At 33.9% G+C, this 21,736-nt stretch overlaps 1 protein-coding gene across 5 annotated transcripts in view; it reads right to left on the reverse strand.

The window, feature by feature from the left end:
- The window catches only part of LOC101802370 (sodium channel protein type 2 subunit alpha), a 72,144-nt gene extending 52,825 nt beyond the window's left edge, over positions 1 to 19,319 (reverse strand). For 2 of the 5 annotated variants that reach the window (XM_013098970.5, XM_027461426.3), the window contains exons 1-6: positions 19,067 to 19,319; positions 11,841 to 11,974; positions 10,993 to 11,178; positions 4,096 to 4,412; positions 1,757 to 1,875; positions 758 to 847 (exon numbers count right to left, since the gene is read on the reverse strand). In XM_013098970.5, the coding sequence (XP_012954424.2) occupies positions 758 to 847; positions 1,757 to 1,875; positions 4,096 to 4,362 (476 nt within the window). In that variant the 5' untranslated portion in view covers positions 4,363 to 4,412; positions 10,993 to 11,178; positions 11,841 to 11,974; positions 19,067 to 19,319. The remainder of the gene's footprint in view (positions 1 to 757; positions 848 to 1,756; positions 1,876 to 4,095; positions 4,413 to 10,992; positions 11,179 to 11,840; positions 11,975 to 19,066) is intronic. The other 3 variants (XM_072040872.1, XM_027461428.3, XM_027461429.3) reach the window with 3 other exon arrangements.
- Positions 19,320 to 21,736: the final 2,417 nt, after the last annotated feature.

The raw sequence follows: 21,736 nt of genomic DNA on the forward strand, positions 1-21,736 counted from the left end.
TCAGAGCATGCATTGAAATAAACAAAAATCAGTAACGGCTAGTGGAGAACTCGAAGGAATGAAAGAAGCCACAAGCAGTTAAAACATTTTTTTTTGTTTACCTTTTTTTTTTTTTTTAATTTGATCAATAGCATCAGTTCAAAGAAAACATATATTTCAAAGGAAAACATATATCCGTAGTTTTTTAGAGAATAGAAATTAATGTATAATCATGAACTTGATACTTTGTGGTTTCCTTGCTTGTTTCAGCTCTCCCTTACTCCTTCATAGGTAAGACCCTTTCCTCAGTCATTGGAGCTTCTTGTGTTTTGGGTGGTTTTTTGTTCATGGGAGAGACTGCCCACTGTGGCTAGCACTTGTGAGTTCACATTGGTGAGCCACAAAGAATGTGGTAAGATCATGGATGCTCAAGGAATATATGGCTAGCCTCACCAGTGACGTGCAACAACTTCAAATACACATTAGAAGTGCTGGAGCTCTTTTCCCAGCCTGCAGCTCAGAACATCCAAGGGCAAGAGTTCATGTCAGTACTTCATAGTATAAATTCAGATATTCTTCATATATAATTTTAAAGAACAAAGCATTATTTCTAAGACATTGAAATTATTCAGGAGGGAAACAAAGATATTAATTATCTCATGGAACCTACTTCTTCATGACTCTGGAAAAGTACATTTGGATAAGCAACTTTCCATAAATCTTGTTTGGAGCCACATGAAAATGAAGAAGTAAAAATGAAGTAAAAATGTTAACTTACTCTACATTCTTTGTCCAGTCTGGAGGGTTACTCATGGTCATAAATACACAGTTGGTCAAAATAGTGCACATGATAAGCATGCTGAATAACGTAGATTATAGTCAAGGGATGTAAGTCAGAAAAACATGACAATTTTACAATGCTGAAAGCATTAAAATATTAAGCATATACATATGTACAAATAACATGAAATTCCAAATGAGACCTGAAAATAAAGTTTTGCACATAATTCTATCTATTTTAAACAGTATGCCATCTGGCATGTTATGGTGTACTCACAGTAAAACAATGTATGACTTTTATAAATATGGCATGTTTGGGATTTAAATGAAACTCGAACACGTCCTTACATGTATAAAAATATGAAATGAGTAGCCAAATGTAATGTTTCATTAAAGCTGAGGAATCATTCTAAAAGATCTATGTGCAGGAGCACCTAAGTTGTTATTTGGAAAGGAGTGAAATATATTGGAAAATATTCTCCTTCATTTTGACCTGGATCATTAGTAGGACATGAACCCCAATGCTAAGAACACAACACTGAAAAAGTATGCCTGAAAAAAAACAACAGCTCTTTACTCATGCTCTTTTATCCTTGCTGAGTGAGTCAAGCTTAGGACTACTGGTCTTGGAAGAAATACTGCATTTCTTACAAATACTACTGGTCTTAGTAAATTTGTGACCTCAGATACATTGAAGTGCAATGGTTTGTTCATAGCTGTAGGGCTTTGTATGGGACTAGGCCTCCATTTATATATAAAGCCTGATAGTTGAGTTCTGACAGCTTTAGGTGGTTCAGTAGCAAATTCTCCTCTTAGGAAGTAAGATCTTACTGCAATTCACAAGGTGATTTTTTAGGTGTGATCAGCATAAACTAGTTAGCACAGTACACCCACATGGACATAATCTGTATATCTATATGAAAAGTCATATTCTAGTCATTATTTCAGTCTTAAATGACAACTCTTAAATCAACATCAAGGAAAAAAAAAAGGATATGAATGTACCAAAATCTTGATAGCAATTTTTCTTATGGGATTAAAAGGAGTTAAAATATACAAGGCAGATGTGGCACTGAATCGGAAAATTGCCTTTCCCTTATTCAATACTATGAATGTCTGCAAAACAAAAAATATAAAATTAAAATACAATGTTGACTATACAAGTGTCTTTACCTCCTTATAAAGTATTCCATTCTTCATCTGGTAGTTTCAGGTTTCATTCTACTGTCTATTGCGTGAGGAAAACAACTGGTTACAGTGGATTAAGCCTTCCATGGATGATTCTCCAGTTCATTGACTTTCCTAGCATATGAACTGAATTCTGATACTATTAAAAATTGGTGGGAATTATCAGCACAAATGTCATTTTATCAGTAATAGCAAAATATGGCATTTCATCATTAAAATTCTTTTAAATTTTTGTTTCTGACAAATTAAGTCTTTGATTAAAGTCAGAATTTCAGATTAGTCAAATACATTCTACCTTGTGATTAAACACAAACAAAACAAAAATTGTGACAGAGACATTCTGAACTCTGCTTTGTATTTGGAACAAGTACGTGAAAGAAACATATATACATATGTATGGTTACAAGGACAAACGCCTTGTCACTAAACAATGTAGCATAATTTAAAATAATTTCTATGTCATTTTAGAATTTAAACACTACCAATATGAATTATATGTATCTTCTAAAAACGTATCTGTGAAAAACTGAAAGGGATGAATAAACTGCCAGCTGACATCATTCTGAGCAAAGATAAGTGTAACCAGAACCTATATTAATAAATCATTTCTTCAAAAAAAATGATGTTTTCATTGTGAACAATATGCTCTTATTATCTGTGAGCACCAAATGTAGGTAATTATTATCTTTTAAACTTTGACCTGATAAGCATAGAGTGAGTGAGTGTTCACTTTCATTCTGTTCCTGTTGGTGGTCATCGCCTAAGTGTTTTTATTTTTATTCCAAGTATATTTGTATTTGAGATTTACTTGCATCTTTGGTACTCTTTGAAATTTCTCCAGGACATGACTATTCTTTATTCCTTTTGCTCTTTGTCAGTGGTAATGGCTATGCTTTGTGTTACCATAATAGAGTCTTTGTTACGCTCTCAGCAGAGCTGTAGGGTATCACTGGTTTCCATGTTGATTTCTATTCTCTGCAAAAACTTGCCATTGATCAGAAAAACGCTGCCCTCTCCATGGCCTTTGCTGCCTATCTGGTCTCCACCAGAGCAGCGCAAGCAAAAGCAAACATCACTATGCCACGAAAGAAAACAGGCAAAGGAGCCAGCGCCTGTTCACACAATAACACCATGCATGGCACTAGGGATGGCAGAGTGCCCTCACAGTCATTGGCATTTCTTTCTGCTCTATACCCTTTCACCCAGATAGGAAAAGTCAACAGATACTGCCTGTCCCAAGGGCCCTGCTGCAGCAGAGCCTGAAGACAGACTACAATTCATGTATGATTTTGTCTGCATCAATATGTTGATGATTAAGAGTAGTTTCTGCTAGAAACTGGAGGAGTGATGAATAATTCTATTTCATCATTTAAAATGTCCATTTGTTTTCTGTCAAGCATATCAGGCTGGTATGTAACATAAATACTGACATCACCTGTGACAAAAGATTCTGAAGTTTACTAATTACTTGCAGCAGACTAAAAAGTCTTCAGTAGTCTGAATTTTTCCAGTTTTGACTACTTTTTCTGATCACTGGAGATCAGAAATAATACTTCAGTACTCATACTTTCTGATACATATTGCTAGACTTGTTTAGAAAACTTTATTCCTCAACTTACTTATGCAACTTTATTCCAGAGTTGTTTTGCTACTAGATAAAATGAGGTCTTAGTGTACAAAGTTATATTCTAGGTAAGAATTTCTATGAAACTATTTTATAAGACCAAAGATTTAAAACGTCTCTGTGCTACATATATGTATATTTATGTTAGTATACGTTATATAGCTGTAACAGAATCAAGGAACATGGCTACAGTCATTTATTTCACTAACTTGGATGGATGCTACCTGGTTATACACAACCATTTCCAGTTCAAAATCATGCTTGAAACATTTTGTTTGTCATATCCAGTACTAGAGCTACATTGAAATCAGGAAAATTCAGCCATGTTTTTAGGCAAGTTGAAGGAAGTTATATCATCCGTACACTGAGGTAAATAACAAATAACTGCTGAAGTCACAATATAGAAGAGCATAAATCAGTTCTGTTAGATGAAAGGATATTTCTATGTATTATTTTGTGATAAAAAATAATCTTTGTACTGCAGAAAATGATATTCTATTTTGTGTAAAATAATATTCACTCACTTTTTTATTGATATAGTATGGGTCCAGGTCTTCCAAAGGTTCAGATACCATTCCTGGAGGTATGTCACCATAAATAAATGGCAATGTCTTTCCTGCCTCCAAGTCACTGTTTGGCTTTGGACCATTTTCATCATCATCATCTGTATGTTCCTGCTTGGGCTTTTTAGCTTTTTCTTCTGCAGAACGCTTTTCAATAGCTGCGAGAGAATCTCTAGTAAAATAGCGGAAGCTTTCAGGTCCTGGTGGTACCAGCAGTGCCTGTGCCATGTTTTCATCCTGCAAATTTAATTACTTTTAGCTTCTTGCATAAGAATGACCTACAAAGGAAAATGCAGATAATTTAGGAAAACTGGATTGTACAAACAAACAACAACAACAACAAAAGAAAAAGAAAAAGAAAAAGGAAAAAAAAAAAACACACACTTGCACAGAAACCTTTTCCAGGCCTGAAATAGAAGCTGCATCTTTCAAGGCTGAGTAACAGTTAAAAGCAACTGCTCAGTTTATTTAGATATTTTGTAATTTATTTTTCAGCTTTTTCCTGTTGGTCTATAAAATGACAATTTATATCTGCTAACCCTGCTTTTTGTATGTCCTTAGACTATCATAATTACAGAAAAATACTGATATGTTTTGTTTTAATGGTGTATTTCTTTTTAACAGTAAGTATAAATGCATAGTCTATGAAGTACTATGAAGAATATAATAGAGTATTATGGTTTATAATTTATTACTATTAGTTTAGTTTAATTATTACTATTTTTAGTTTATTAGCATTAGCTTTTTAGTATTATATTATAATATAATACTATTATAATATATTAGAATATATATTGTATTATGTATTATTCATTATACTATGAAGTATTTACTTCATATAGTGTAGTGTAGTACACTACATGTATATATTATAGTACGTGTATATGTATATACATACAGAGTGCTATACTATGTGAAGTATATACTTGTATATCTATAGTAATATAGTATATTGTATGAAGTATATTTTATACTTCATATAATATAGTATACTATGAAGTATATACTATAAAGTATATTATGAAGTAGAAACATAAAATTTATAAACTGGTATTTTTCTAGTTATATTTATCTTCTCATATTTTTTTTTCAAGTATCAGTAATCTAACTTTACAAACTTAAATTATTTAATTAAACCAAAATGAAGTTTTTGTATGGTTAATGTCATTTAAATCACAGCACTTGAATTATGGGAGGAACAAATATAATTTGTTCTTACTGGCAGTTTATTGTGCTAAAAGTTAATTTTAGATACCAAAGCAGGTTAGGCTCCACTTATTGTGATTGTCTGTGAGATGTGAATCAAAACCTCAAGACTTTTAGGTAAAATGAAAGAAGGTGTGCAATCAAGACTGTGTGGGAAATTAATGTTGTCCTGATTTCTCGCGAGGCAAGGATCATAATATTATTTCAGACTAAAACTAACTAGAAATCTAAGATCGTGGTTCCCTATGAATGACTTCAGTGCCAGTGCCAGCTTATGTAGTTTCTGCTGCTTTTTCCTTCTGTCTTCACCAAACTCTCTACTGTAACACAGGTTTCCTTATGCATGTGCATGTCATTCAGCACATCAGCTGAAAGTAACATTCTTCGAAGTCATTCTACAGTGGGACCTGTTGCTCAAACTGATGCAGCACACAGCACAACAGTGAGGTTAGAATGGATGGAGGGAGGAATGGCAGAAGGCAGATCTGGTTAAGCAGCTAAGGAGCAGTGCCACCAAGCAGGACATGATAGCCTTATTTGGTGTCTACTTTGCAAGAGTATGAGGCATATAAATAATATATAAAACTATATTTTTATATATTTTTAAAAATTATGAAAACTATTTTTTTTTTCTAGAGTTAGTGAGTTTCAGTGCCTGAAATGAATTGTTTTAATTGTGTTTTCTGTACAAAGCCATTCAACCTTCCCTACATTACCTCATGAATCCACACCACCTATGTGCTGGAGTTGCCAAGTCTGGATTTGAGATGTAATATTGTATTCATTTGCATTCATTCAGTAATCTTTTGCCTAAAGTTCCTTGCCTGTCTGGAGGAGTTTGTACAAATTGCAAACAGATGCACAATCTCCCATGAAGTGCTATAGTAATGATCTTAGGAAATAATGATTTCCTTTTTGAGTGACTTCACTAGAAATGCATTTATCTGTACTGCCAGATGTCCACAAAGTGGTCAAGAAATAACTGGGGAAAGTAATATTAGCATACTTGGGGTTTCACCATATTTGTCAGACTATTATGAAACATGCTTTAAATAGTTTTCTTGAAAAGGTGGAAACATTATTTAAATCTTGCCTCTATCACCGACTAGTGTAGACATCTGTACTACTGACATCTCTCCTGGCTGCTTCTATTACACAAGAAGTTTCTTCCTCTACTAACTATGACCAATATTTATGCCAAATACCTGATTTAGATAACATTGCTTAGTAGAAGAACACACAAACATGTATTTTATTACTGTCTCTGTACATGATACAGTTTAACAAAACAATTAAACAAAAGTAATTCTATTCCCTGCATGGAGCCCTGAGCAAGCTCTTAGCAGTCTTTGAGCTATAAACCGTTGACAGATTCTCTCTTCTTCCTTCAGTGATTCTGTAATTGCTTATATCCTGTGACTAAACTGCCAGGACAGGAATGATACTGGGCAGAATTCAGACAAGGAAAGATTTCTGCCTAGCTAATCATTTCAGAATAGCTTTCATTAAAAAGGTATCTTTAAGGAACAGTCTCAAAAATACGTGTAAGATCTCAGTAGTTTAGAAAGTTAATACAACGCTCTACTGAAACCTCAGCTCTCTCAGGGCCCCTCATTACCTGGCACTGCTCAGCAAAATGAATTTCAAGTATTTGAAATACAAGTTGTGCCTAGATCCTGTATGTGTACAGGCCTATGATTCAATAGATTTGGTAAGAAAAAATGAGCTCCAGGTTATTATTAAAAACACCCTTATGTCAAATAAATCCATTTAGTTGTGTCTGAACATTTCATTCTACAAATTCCTTTCTAGTTTTCCTTCAGTGCCTTCCTTTAACTACAAAGACTGAGCAAGACAAGTTATCCACATACATTCATAATTTTATGCATTTTTCAGTTAATTATATTATGCCTATGGATAACTTGTTAAATTTTATTTTTGAATATAATTATCTTCTCATAATTTACACAGAAAATGACTCAGAAAATAAGTGAAATATCTGTGCTAACAATGTCAAATTAATTTTTGTGTCTCTCTGAAAAAGGCAAAGAAAGTGGCCTGAAGGCCATATATTTATGGTATCTTAAATCAGGCAAGTGGTAAAATTGAAAGTGTCACTGTAAGAATTAGGTGGATAGTATGATTATTTATTAAAATCACTAGGTTATCTAACAGGTTATTTGCATTTTGCATGAAACAATTCACATATGCTCTTCAAAATTTTTAAAGTGTAAAAATAGAAAATCTTGCAATGTCTTATGGGCTGCTCTTTTCATTTAGAACACTTGCATTAGAATTATTTTCCTGCTTTTTTTTTTTTTTTAACCTTGGAAAAGCTGACTATGAGACTTTCATTCCATTAAAATTGAAACACTGGCACACAAACGTGTATTGGCATAAGTGCAAGATTAGTGAATGGAATCTAAAATGGCCATATACGATAATTTTCTTATTCTAATCTTTAATTTGAGAGGCTGTAATTTAGGAAGAATATCTTCCTATGTGTCAGGCAGAACAGTAGCCTCTCAGATGCTAAAACATGGGTTAAAAAAAATTTGCTCTAAATTACAAACATTCATGAGAGTAGATGTCTCGCATTAGGCCAGTTAAGACTGGCCTAATAAAAAAGATAGGGCTCCCACTGTAGGAGAGACAGAAACAACAGGGTTAGTGGCATCACTTCAGCATCAGATAGAGATTATTTTCCGCTACTTTAAAAGTTTAGAAGTGTGCTGATGTCGTCAGAAAATTACCTCAATACTGCTGTCCTAACAAGTAATGGAGTACAGAGGGACATATGCAAACAGGGTCTAAAGGAATGAGTCATAATAACTTCCTCTCTTACTATTTGGAAAGTTGTTTTGCTAAATTCAGGCATTATTTTTCAGGAAGTGAAGATAAGTTATCTTTCAGTTATGTTCTGATCCAATTCCAAATTGGGTAATAATTGCATTCAATTTAGCATAAAAACAAAAGACAAAGGGATAGGTAAATGTTAGTTTGGTGCAAAGATAATGTTTTCTCATGACATCTATACACGGAGGATAATTTCACAGAGAAAAACCTATCCCCTTATCTGATGAAAAGCTTCAAAGTATTTTTTTTTACAGTTATAGATTATCAGCTTTCTGTAATTAACATTTACCTTGTTTTTTCCTGGCATCTTTGAATGATTTTTTACTATTTTGAAGTACTGCTTTAAAAATATTTGAGTAAGATATACCTCTCTCTATATATATATCAAAAAACAAAGCAAAAACAAAAACAAAGCACACCACCACCACACACACACACACACACACAAACAAACAAACAAACAAAACAAAACAAACAAACAAACAAAAAAAACACCCAAAATGTTACTGCTGTAATTCAAAGAGCAATGCATGAATGCAATACAATTTGGAGTTAATTGAGGTATGTAAAAAGACATCCACACAAAGCTACCTGTGGATCCTAAGACCCAGGAGTCTGTGAATGTTGGTTCCACAGAAGCAGGTATTTTCAAGGTAAAGAGTGACTTCCTGAAAGCTGAAAACAGCCTCCAGAATTTAGCACCTGTTCTCAACCTGCCTCTTCTTTAAATGGTAATCTACTGATTTAAACTACGATAATTTGTGTTTGTAGTTCCTGACTACATGTAGGATTTGTTTTTCCTTCTTCCATTCTTTCCAACGTTTATCACCCATCTATTGTGTCATTTTCCTTAGACTATAATTTACCTATAGCAATGACTATAATTTTTGTATGGATTTGTATGGTCAGCCTCAGTAGCCTGTAGGCATTAGTATTTCACAACTATACGAAATAAAAATAATGAAGTCACCATCAGATACTTATTAATAAAATTAATAGTGGTAATAAATAATGGAATACAAAAAATACTTTTTTATGAGAATACAAAATCAACTAATAAAGAAATCTAGCAGAAATAATATTTGTATATGTCCTGGTTTCAGTTAGCACAGAATTAATTTTCTTCCTAGTAGCTGGTGGAATGCTGTGTTTTGGCTTAGGATGAGAAGAGTGCTGATAACACCCCGATGCTTTAATTGTTGCAGAGCAGTGCTTATACTAAGCCAAGGACATCTCAGCCTTTTGCTCTGTCCTGCCAATGGGCAGGCTGGGGGTGCAGTAAGAGCTGGGAGGGGACAGACCCAGGACAGGTGACCCAAACTAGCCAAAGGGGTATTCCATACCATCTGACGTCATGCTAAACAATATATAGGGGTGGCTAGCCGGGGGGAGGGGGCCGGACTGCTCGGGGTTAGGCTGGGCATCGGTCAGCGAGTGGTGAGCAATTGCATTGTGCATCACTTGTTTGTACATACTATTATTACTTTCCTATTATCACCATTGTATTATTATTGTTATTATTTTATTATTATTTTGTTATTATTATTTTCCTGTCTTATTAAACTGTCTTTATCTCAACTCACGGGCTTCACTTTCCATTTCTCTCCCCCGTCCCAGAGAGGGAGGGGGGAGGGTGAGCGAACGGCTGCGTGGTGTTTAGCTGCCGGCCGGGTTAAACCACGACAGTATAATAAAATCTTACTTTAAAAATTATTTAAAACAGGGCAGTGGTAATTGGCTGAATGTGGATTAGTTGGTCACATTGACTGAAACCTTACTAAAGAACAGTAAATAAAGGAGATACTAACTAATAATGCGGTCTTACACAAGATGTGAAAGCATGGTAACTACATTTAAAGAATCCCAACTTCAAAAAAAAAAAGTTTGGAATTCTGGGCAGAATACAATTTATGAGGTTCAGTCTGACCAACAAAAGATTTGGCAGATAGGCAAACACTCAAAACTGATTTGATCAGAGACTGGAAAGCAACTTCAGATCTATCTGAAAAATTCCGAAGCTGCTCTTTGGGATATCTTTGGCCACTGCTCTCTCAGCAGGAGACATCATTATGGTTATTCTTATTTTCTTTGTGCTCACTGGTGTCACACACTCATCTCTTTTCTTTCCAACTTCTGCCTCACTGCAACAGTCACTTTTGAATTCCTTTGTTCATCTACCTTGTCTCCTCCTACCTAGGACTGCAAATAGTATCTTACGGTTCTTACATCCATGCCAATGTATGCTGTATCTGGTAAGCTGGAGTAAGCAAAAATAAGTAGGTTTTGTAGAGAAATTAACATGGATTCCACAGATATGTACCTGCAAGTTGTAGAACCCCCAGAATTAATGTTTTGACCTATTTATTTATAAAAATGGGCCAAAACCTCCATGATTTTTTTAAATGTAGGCCTGACTTAAATTTTCTTTAACACTATAAGTTGTGTCTGAGAAGCTGTGAAAAGAGATCACATGTGCCTAAAGTATTTGAGAAGAAATCTGAAGAAGGACAAATAACCTTATTCAATTTAAGAGGAAGAGGAGGTGTCTCAACCCATCAGCCTAACCAGAATACAATACTTACTTTTTTGCAAATACTTTCCAATGTTAAAAATCCTTGAGTTCTAATGGAAATAACCACAGTAAACATAACACACAAATTTCTACAGGTGGATGTTATTAAAGATGTTCAGTTCATTTTCCAGCTGATATTTTACAGAAGATACATAGCACCATATTAAATGGGCATCATATGAAGAGAAACACAATGTCTGGCTGAGAAGAAAGGATAGTCTTACCTTTATTTTTCTAAGATATGCCAGGTCAGAATTTAGCAACTGGATCTTTTGCTATCATGAAAACATAAAAGCTGCATTTCTAGCTGAAAATATGTATTTTTAAAAAAGTTCCTCCTCAGGAGCTGAAGCTTCTTCAAGACTGAAGTTTCTTCAAGGCTCTATTATTCTTTATCCTTGTGTCCAGAGCTTCTCAAAATGAGTTGTAATAGATGAAAATAAGTTTCTATGTTACATTATATATATACAAATTTCTTTCAACCTAAGAACAAGGATACTAGGGAAAAGCAACATTGAACATGGGCTAATGTACAAAACTTAACACAGACCTAAAATACACTTCAAAATATCCTTTAAGTGGTGTCATTTTTTTAAATTCCATTTATTCTTTTACATGTTTAAACTGAAAGGGAAAAAAAAAATGTTTTGTTGAGATTACTATATGATTAGTACTTTCTTTGGTAGACACATGATAACTGTGCCCAAACTTACAGGCACAGTTCTTATCTGTTGCTCAGGAAACTGCGAAGATTATAATTACTCCCCACTGGATTTACTGTCTTTAACCAGGAATAAAAAGTTAATTCAATCTAAATTTGGAGGAAAACGTGGATAGTCCTGCAAACTGTTTATCTTAGAGCATGTTTGTGTAAGCGTTTTGTGTGTGTGTGTGTGCAACAAAATTTTTCTTCAAACCTCAAGAAATACAAGGGACAGTTTCATCTCCAGATTCTTCAGTCTTCAGATTGCGTTATTACAACTGCTGATCACAGGTTAGCTGTGGCTTTCTCAGGCTTTAAAGCTTTAATAATCTGAGTATATAGTTCATTAAATTTAAATGGTCTACTTACATCTTGCAAACTTTGGTCTTCAGCCATTGAGATTGAGATGAGATGTCTTTGAGACATTTATTCTCATTTGAACTAATTTTATTTTTGGCTCTTTCCTTACTTTTTTTCTGTTGTAATTATTTTGTTTCTTATTCCTAGAGAAGAAAAGAAATAAGACAATCTTCTCCTTTAGGTCTTTGCATCTGCCGAAGCAGACCTTATATTACTTTTCTCCAAATACAGTGAGAATGAGCAGCCATTGTAATGTCTATAGATAAAGAAAATTTGTGTAGACACAGATCTGCTCAAACAGAACGCAGAACCTGGGAAAACAGAAAGTGAAAGCTTTCTACTAGACCACTGCTTCTCTTGCAAAGACAGATCTCCAAAAACTCCTACAGAAAATATGTTCAAAATACTAATCTAGAATTTGCCTAGTACTAGTTACTATTAATCTAGAATGACATTTCCCAAAAGATGTAAGTGGTACCACAATTGTAGCTTCTGTTTGTTTAACAATATAACATAAAGTCATTCAGAAGATTGCTCACAGCAAACTCTTTTAGTGCCCTGGTCATTTTGAGTAAGGCACTGATTCAGCATATCTTGCTGTGGTGAGTCACTACTGAAGAGGCTCCACTGAAGACATCTGAAAGCTGTGTCTCCACTACTGCCCTCAGGGGATCTTGACTCTGAGACTGCCACCAATGATACTTATCCACCAATGCAAATTTTCTACTGAATGCAGCTTTCCCTGGAGGTACATAGGGGAATTCCCCATCCCCTTGCCTATTGGGTGCATCTAGATTCTGCCTCTGAAGTAGCATTGTGCTGAAATCTAATCTCATGGTCAGATAAAAGGGCAAACAACAACGACTAAAAAGGTTAAGTGCTGTTGCTTGCAGGCTTTAAAATAACATGAAGGAGATACTGTAGTTTCCAAACGAGAGTAATCACTAATGCTAAGTATATGAAACTAATTGTCAAAAGAAGGAATTTAACTTCTAGTCTGTTGTTAAAATATTTGCTAGTATGTAAAAAGTGGAGGCATTCATATTAAACATGAACAATTTTAATAACACTAGAAGTGCAGGTAATTTCAATAAATCCTTATTTTGAATTAGAGCAAAGGGCAGTCATAGAGAACAGTTTTTCACATGTAACTCCATGGTCTAGCCTTCATCTCCCTATTTATTATATTTCATATATGTTTTATTGGCTGTATGTTCAGTGGATGAGGAATACAGCTTTGTACCTACTAATACTATATGTCACAGTGATAGCATTGCTGGTACTCACAGCAAAAACTGAAGAAATGAGGCTGGCAGAATTGTGAGCCCTTTGTCCTGAATTTGTAGTAGGCCTAGGCCATGTCAGGGTAATTCCATTATAAAATATCAATTCATATATCATCTCATATAGTTGTAAACATTTTCCTTCTGCATAAGGCAGGTATTTGTAATGCACTGAACAAAATTACAATGCTTTCTTAGTATTTTGCTTTTGCATTTTGTAGCATTTTAATCTAACGTCTTTGGATTTCAACACAAGGCTATAAACTTGCATACGCAGATCTAAATTATACATTTTTACTGTAGCTGGAAGTGGCTATAGAGAATTATTTTGGTTGATATGAAGTTCACCAAAATTGTTTTATTTGGAGCAGATTATCCTGCTTCAACTTCCAAGAATGAATCACAGGTAAAATCTCAGGCATAATCAGAAGTGATTGCTGATGGAAAAACTCTACATATATTCTTTCCTAGCTGTGGGACTATTTCCTGAACTCTTCTGCCTATATGGCATCAACATTTCTTTTAAGGATGGCTGGAATATCCTTCAAATTGTGAGCTATAATATTAAAAATATTATATTATAAAACATTATATTATATAAAATATTTCAAACTATATGCTCATGTACTTCAGCTCCCTTTCAATGTAATTATGAGCTGGAAAAGATAGTTGCATATTGTTGTCACATTTTCCTGTGGCTAAATGTGTTGATTCCTCTGAAATGTAATTTAGAAGATAAATGGGGTTATTCAAAATTAGACACTCCTATCAAGATTATTTTAGGACAATCTGCCAATGATGGTTTCTGCTAAGTAAAATCTAGTTAGTGACAAATGCAAGACAGTGAGGAAAAATCCTTCGTAACTATATGAATATTTGAAGTGTTAAGTGATTAAAAAAAAGTTAACCCAATTATATATTGACAAGAAACAGTTATCCACAAAACTAACGGTCCTGATTCAGAATAATTTGTTGCCTGTTCCCCAAACCCAATGACTTTTGCTTTCTTAAAAAAAAAAAAAAAAAAAAAAAAAAAAAAAAAAAAAGCTCTGTTTGTAAAGTAATAATCTTTATTAAACTTTTCTAGAGAAACTTGTGAAAGTGCATTTGCAACACAAAATGTTGCTTGTGAACCTCAGAAGAAATATCAATCTAAACTTGGAAAATTAACTAAATCACTAAGAACCATGCAATTGGAACACTTATTTTCCTAGCATTACTAAGACCCAGAAACTAATCAATATAAAATATGAAAGAATAAAACTTGAACAGCACAAGATTAATGGATTGTATTTAGACTTTGGCAGTTGTCTAGGGAACTGAAAGGAAAAAAATTGAACTTCTGACTGAGAGGCATATACAGAATTCTCAGCTGAACGTGGTCGTTGCTACACAAGGATGAGAAAGCACAGAAAGGCAACATGAAAATAGAGTGCTTTATATCTGTGGTTTAAAACAGACAATGAAAAATTCTGCATGGATTTCTTCAATTTCCATTGGTATGGAACTGCCTAATAGAACTTAAATAAGCTCTAAGTTTGGAATGTTTTCTGAATGGATTATGGAAATACAATTTTGACCTAGTCACTACATGTATATAAGAACTCCAAAGCAGCAAAGCTCATGAGATACAAGTTATACCACTTCTTTAAAAGGTATCTTTTCTTGTAATGTTGAAATTAAGTACATCAGCTCAATATTGTACTAATTAGAGGCCTATGGTTTACGTAATACACTCTACAGAATCACGGCCAAAGTTTTATAGAAGGTAATAGAATTTTATCATTCTTCCTGTTATAACACAAACTAACACAATTTGATATAAAGGAAATATGAGGCAGTTAACTCAAACTGGTATTAGTGAAAGCCTTTCAGGAGGATTCCTTCTGAAATATTTTTGTATTGCTTTTGGTCAGAACTTGGGTCAGACCTTTTTGTACAAATACTGGCCTTTAAGGAGAACCAAATTTTTAATAAACAATGTCTAATTCAAACATAAATCATCAAGGATCTTGTTGAGCGGTTATACCGGGATCATAGAGACAATAGTACTGATACTCTTCTTTTTCCATACTGACACCTGTGAAGTCCTTTCAGATTTACTAGTGCCTTTCACGTTTTCAGTCAGGAAATCCTGCAAAGAAATATGAGGATCTGCCTGATGCAGTGCCTATATAGGGAGTCAGCTGTATGTGTTATTCATATTATGTTCAACTGGTCTATACACATTCAGTAGGAACATCACATGTGATAGATGTCAGCTTTGCATAGTAGGTAGTTCAACAGTGCAGCATGTATGCATTTGATATAAGATATCCTCCAGATATCTTATTTGATATATCTGCCAGACTTACTGCATATGCACTACACAGTCAATGTACACATATTCAAAATTTGTCTGTTGATCAGGATTTATGACATCCACCAATTTGACAGATCAAGTCAGGAGTCCAGAGAAGTTGCAGGGAAAACAATTCCAGGTTGAAAAGGGGACCTGTACATACAGTAGTGCTATGATTTATATTTGCCTAAGTAAAACTGTTAAGTAAGGAAAGATCAGTAACAATAAAGAATTTGTTTAGAAGACTAGACAAATATTAATCTGAGTAGAAATAGCTTTTTCTTTAAGGTTTTTACATGCAAAAGAGCCTCATAAAATCTTAAGTTCTTTAATTTGATTTTAACTTCTTCTTCTTCTTCTTCTTATTATTATTATAAAACACATTCCTTGATCTGTCTTAATTGGTAGAATAAGTGAACAGTCATTTTTTGAAGGAAGACCTTGCAAAGACTGGTAACCACTTTCAAGTTTAGTAACAATTTGAAATGACAGTTTGGGGTTGGGTTGGCTGGTGCTTTTGTGTTTTGTTTTGTTTTTAAATGTTTGTTTGTTTGGTAACAGAAAGAAATAATTTTGGAATAGATGAGGATCAAAGGAGAAACCAGATACTTTTGTGACCTAGAATTTAACTTGGTTGTTTCTTTTTGGGATCGCAGTGATGGTACTCACTTTATGGTTATTCAAGAGCATATGGTGCTCCTACTCTATATTTACGTTTTGAAGTAATGCAGTCCCTGTCTGAGTTGCTCTTATCCTGCTCTTTACCTAGTTACAAGACAAGGAAAATTAAGCAATAATTCTATCAGAATAGCATAGCAGGGATTCCAGTTGTCCATAAGGAAAAAATGATGAAAGCAGATGAACTCAGTGTAAGATATCAGCTTGAATATCTAGATCCTGTGGGAGGGCAGTCAATACTGAGATTAGAGTGCTATTGGCAATGTGCTTCAGAGCTTTTAATCAGGAATGGTAGCTGTAATGAGTAACAGCATCTTTCCACTAAGAGGATGCAATTTCATATAGATGGATTTTATGGAGGTTGACACTTCGTGTGATGGACTTACTGAAGCCCTAGGTCTCAGTGTGTACATCTGTTCTGTAAGCAGTCTGAATGAGCGTCAATTTTATTATGGTATTTTAAAGTTTTTATGAATTCAACGTTACACTGAAAAAAACAATATTCCCTGCAATTGGCAAAAGTATATACTACTGATTGATATGATCATGTTAAAAAATACAGACTAGAGAGTTACAATGAGTGGCAAATGAGCTGATTACACTTTTAAAAGTTAAGTTTCTATCCTTTTCTTAGAATTTTCTGATAAAAAAACAGAGGAAATTAAACTTCCTGAAGCTTGTTTTCAGTAATTTTCAGAGGTCAACAAATTTTAACCAAAAAAAAAAAAAAAAAGTACCAAATATCAGAAACTTGTATTTGTTTCCCCTTACATTTAACTCAAGCAGGGTTCAAGCAATTTTTTCATGTCACCTTATGTCACAAACAATATCGGGTTAAAAAGGGCCAGGATTTTCATTTTAGGGAACAAAGTCACAACTTGCTAGCCTGTTGCAAAGAACTCTCTCAGCATCTACTGTTACCTGATCCATTAAAAGCTGTGGGACTCCAGCAATGTAATACATAGGGTGTATATATATATATATATATGGGGCTGAGAATGTGAGCAGCAAAAGGATACTGTCAGTCACAAAGTTCTGTCTCCCATCTCACCATCCTTTTTGCATCTAAAATTGTTTGCTGAGGGTGAACAGACTTGTCATCATGCCTAATCTTCAAGAGGTACAAGTTAACTCATATAGTGCTATCTGATGAAGAAAGAGGTGAAAATACAAAATGTGTCATCAACATATTGACTTAAAAAAGCATACTTTCGATATTTTCTTCTTTCCCTTGACACCCCCAACACCCTAATTACCTGATAATAAAGGGAAATGACCAAATTACAATGCTGACAGAATCTAGAAGGGCACAGGGGAATTGTTTAATATTCTCCAGTGAAAAAGTGGCAGTCTCTACCTCTGCTAGCATCTATTACTATCTAAACAGAACTTTAAAAGATTGAGTTTAATTAGTACAGCTAAGAAAATCAGTGTGAGCTCTTAACTTCAGCTTCTTTAAAGGGAAAAAATCATGAGCTAACAACATGAGCATAATTTCTATAAATACCAAGGCGCAATAAATAACATATCTGTTTTAACAGGTGCTATGAAGCTTCAAATTACTGCACCAGCTCACATTCTAGTCTTTAACACAATCTTTCCTCCCAAAATGGAGATGTGTGAGAATAAAATTAAATGTTAATTTGTTAGAATTAAAAAGTCTTTTGAAATTGTTTTCTTGAAAAATATGTTATGAATATACAAACATGGTATGTCTTTAAAGCAAACATCATTATTATTATTACTTATGTTGAAGTTACACAAGGAAGTCACAGAAACATTGATTTGGCACCATAAAAATACAAATCATAAACTTCATTCTTTCATATCACTGCTTCAGGTATAGGCCTCACTTGCTGTTCTGAGTAACACCAGAGACCCAATCCTGCTTTTATGTAGACTGACACAATGTTTTGTAAACAGTGATCTCATTATTCTGTTGTATGTTTTTTGGCATCTTTCTATTTTTTCTATTGAAAATTATTTCCAAATTAATACTATGATACTTTTTTATATTACATGATAATTTTGATGTGAATGTGTGTCTGTGGAAACACTACTGAAAAAAAAAAATATATATATATATATATATCTATCTATCAAAATGAGCTTTAATAGATATTTTTCTTTTACCTTTAATAAGTGGCTGCTATAATTACTATTGATAACAATGAATAAGACAATAGATATATGGAGAATAACATGAAGAAATATAATAATTCTTGTAATGATCTATCCAAATTTCCCTATCAAGAAGCATATATTAAGGTAGACAGTGATGTTACAAACAAAATGTGAACAGTATCATTGGTGTGGACCTCTGGTTAATTAACAGTTTGTGAGCCCATTCTCTGTACATACAGACACACAACCTGTATTCCATAAAAAAAAAAAAAAAAAAAAAAAAAAAAAAAACAAAGGCACAGAAAAATTTCCTTTATACATCTTTTCAAACAATTAGCCAATAAGGGAATTTCTTCAAATAACATATAAATATTGAAAATGGCATTAACAAACCACATAGATTTTATTCCTGGATCATCAGAATCTGAGGTGCTCAGAATCTTATGAGATCTGCTATTCCTAAGCCTGGATATCACCACATTTTTCTTCTTAGGTAACAAGGTCATTTCTATAAAATGCCAGGAATTAATATAATACACCTTGATTATACGAAGATCTGATTTTGCAAGTAAGACTACTGCATCAGAACATCATATTAAGAGTAAGAGGCCACATATCAGATTTAACTAGGTTAAAATGAAAAAATCACACCATCATCACAATCAGTCAGTACAAAATGGCTTTGAATTCCCCATTTCATCTTTGGCTCTGCCTTAACAGCAAACCAGAGAGTACAATCTGATTCCGAAATGTGGAGATAATATTGATAACATTTATTATGGGTATGATTAAATGTTTTGCCAGCTTACCTGATTGAAAGAGAATGACAAATCAATGCAAAGCCCAGCATCCAAAAAAAAATATAATATATATCTCCTTCTGAAATTGTCCAGATTTCCGTCCACAAAGCTTTACTAATTAATTATAATTTCTGAATTCTCAGTGGAAAAGAAAACACAGAGACCTTTCCAGAATCCTCTCTGATTCTGCCTCCGCTTCCTGTTCTCAGTCTCACTCTATGGTACCCAACATATATCAGAAAACAGCTTATTAGGAAGAGGGGGGTGAAGGGTGGGGGAATGGAGGGAGAGAAGAACTGAAAAAAAAAAAAAAAAAAGCAGCACCTAACATAGCAGCTCCACCTACTGGTAAAGATAACGAATACGTACAAAGCATCAGTTTATAAAGCATCTTCATCCCTGTTTATCCTGACCTATACTTGAAACAGCTCCTGTGTAGTAAGTTCCTCGAGGCAAGAAGCAAAACAGACCAACAAAGCCACACTGATCATTGAACAGACGATTTAAAGACTTTTTCTTAAAAAATTAATAATTAAATTTAAAAGCAGTTGTTTGTACACGTTTAACAGACCCTTTAGCGGTAAGTCTGTTGTTTCTTATAATAATCCATGAAAAGAGAGGACTGTATAAGTAAGACATCACAGACACAGTTACCCTAACTGGTGCTGAACTTAATGATTATCTTGATACTGCCCTATTCATCTTTGACATCATTTTTCTTTTTTATGTGTGTAAAATATGTAAAATCTCAAAGTCTTTCCCTTATATGGGATTCCTGGGAGTGTGCAGATTTATATTTTCTTTTCTAGGACTCCTTTGGCCATCCTGGAAAGAATTATTAGGGGAGTGGCTCCAACATCTCCTGGTCCATGGGTAACAGCGTTGAGTGAATATTGTGCTTCAGGCAACATTGTCCTTTGTCCTATATGTCAATTTGAAGAATATTGTGTCTGTGGAAAGCAAGATGCAGAAACACTAAGCAGTGTCAGGAAGTGTGTGCAATATGTTAACTAACAGCCTTGGGTTAGAGATCACTACTGTTCCCAACTAATTTAATATCAAGCTACCAGCTTTGTTCACTCGTGGGATTTAACAAACAAATGCTATTCCACAAAACAAGGAAAGAGAGCATAAGAGACAATTATTACTTTGCTATCTGTATTACTGTAGCCCCTGTATTTTCTTCAGCTGTGGACAGAGGTGACTCAGTTCTCTGTCCCAGTGGTCACATACATGTTTGGAAAAGGGTAACCCAAGGGCAGCCAGCATGATGGCTGCTACAGAAGCACAACAACTGGCTGCAACTGTTACCATTTATCTGTAATATTATCAATATATTCCTATGTCAATTAGCATATTTAAACCACAGTCCTTAAGCATTTGTGTCAATTTGTGAATAGACCTGTCAATTACTGTTAAACTTTGTGTGTTCTTGACATATAAATTCCTAATTCCTGAATGGCTTAAAAAAGCCATTCACAGAAATACATGTTCAGAGAGTAATCCCAAAACAGAAAAAGACTACTTTCAGTATAATAAGTGAAAGAAATGTGCCTCTAGTTTGCAAATGCAGGTGCGCTACTTTCCTGGTCTGTTTTTGTAAAACTGAGGCACAAGGGACCACTCCTGATCACACCACTCAGGCAAACCCTGTCTGTTTCAAATGTTCTGTGAACATATACCACAGTTTTATTAAAAATATATATATATTAAAAATAGCTCTTCTTTTAATATTTACATTTTTAAACTTTTAGAAATTATGAAGGAATGTTTTTTTTAACAACAAAAGTCCATTATCTCTAAAATATGGGTTTTGGTCTCAGAGAATTATGCTATTTTAGCATAATTCTCCATAATTCTGCACATTCTCCATGAATGTGCAGAAGTTGGTGTCTTGATTTTAAACTTGTTAGGAATATTGCTTTCTGACAGTATTGTGTTTTCAAAGGCAAACTTGTCCTTCAGTGGGACTTTACTTTCCTTATATGCTGCATTTCTTGTATTTACTATTTTCAACCTAAAAAAAAAAATAAATGTAGTGGTCTTTACACATCTTTAGAAAGTCATCTATGATCTGCATCATACTCCAGATGCAATCATCTGGTAACATCATAGTTAAGAGCGGATTGTACATATTGAATCTTTTTCTCCTGGAAAAGTTAAGAAATTTTAACATACATAATAAACTATTTAAATCTTATAAAAAGTAGCAAACAGACCTTAATTCTGGCAGCAACAGAAAAAGATGTATTAAAAGTAGTTTTGATCCTGGTCTGGTTCAGATATTTGATTTCTCTGGTAAGTTTAATAACAGCATATCCTTAGAATAACTAATATTGGTGTGCTAGTTTTCCAAAAGATGGTTAGACTAGCATTGTATTACCAAAGAACCCACAGTCCTGTTTTTTTTTTTTTTTTTTTTTTTTTTGTGTGTGTGTGTGTGTGTGTGTGGTAGTGCCCTTATACTGATAGCAATCTTCTGTGATTGTTATGTACATGTATATATATTCCTCTATGTATAGTATGTATATGACTATGTATAATGTATTCTGTACCAAGATAACCTTCTCTTAGGTGTAGATCTGCTCTTAAAGACATGCTGTGTCACTGCCTTAAAAAAAAAAAAAATAAAAAAAAAAATCAGTGATCAATCCTCATCACTAAAAGAAAATTCAAAAA

Source organism: Anas platyrhynchos, chromosome 7, assembly GCF_047663525.1.
Source record: "Anas platyrhynchos isolate ZD024472 breed Pekin duck chromosome 7, IASCAAS_PekinDuck_T2T, whole genome shotgun sequence".
In the NCBI taxonomy this organism is placed as follows: Eukaryota; Metazoa; Chordata; class Aves; order Anseriformes; family Anatidae; genus Anas; species Anas platyrhynchos.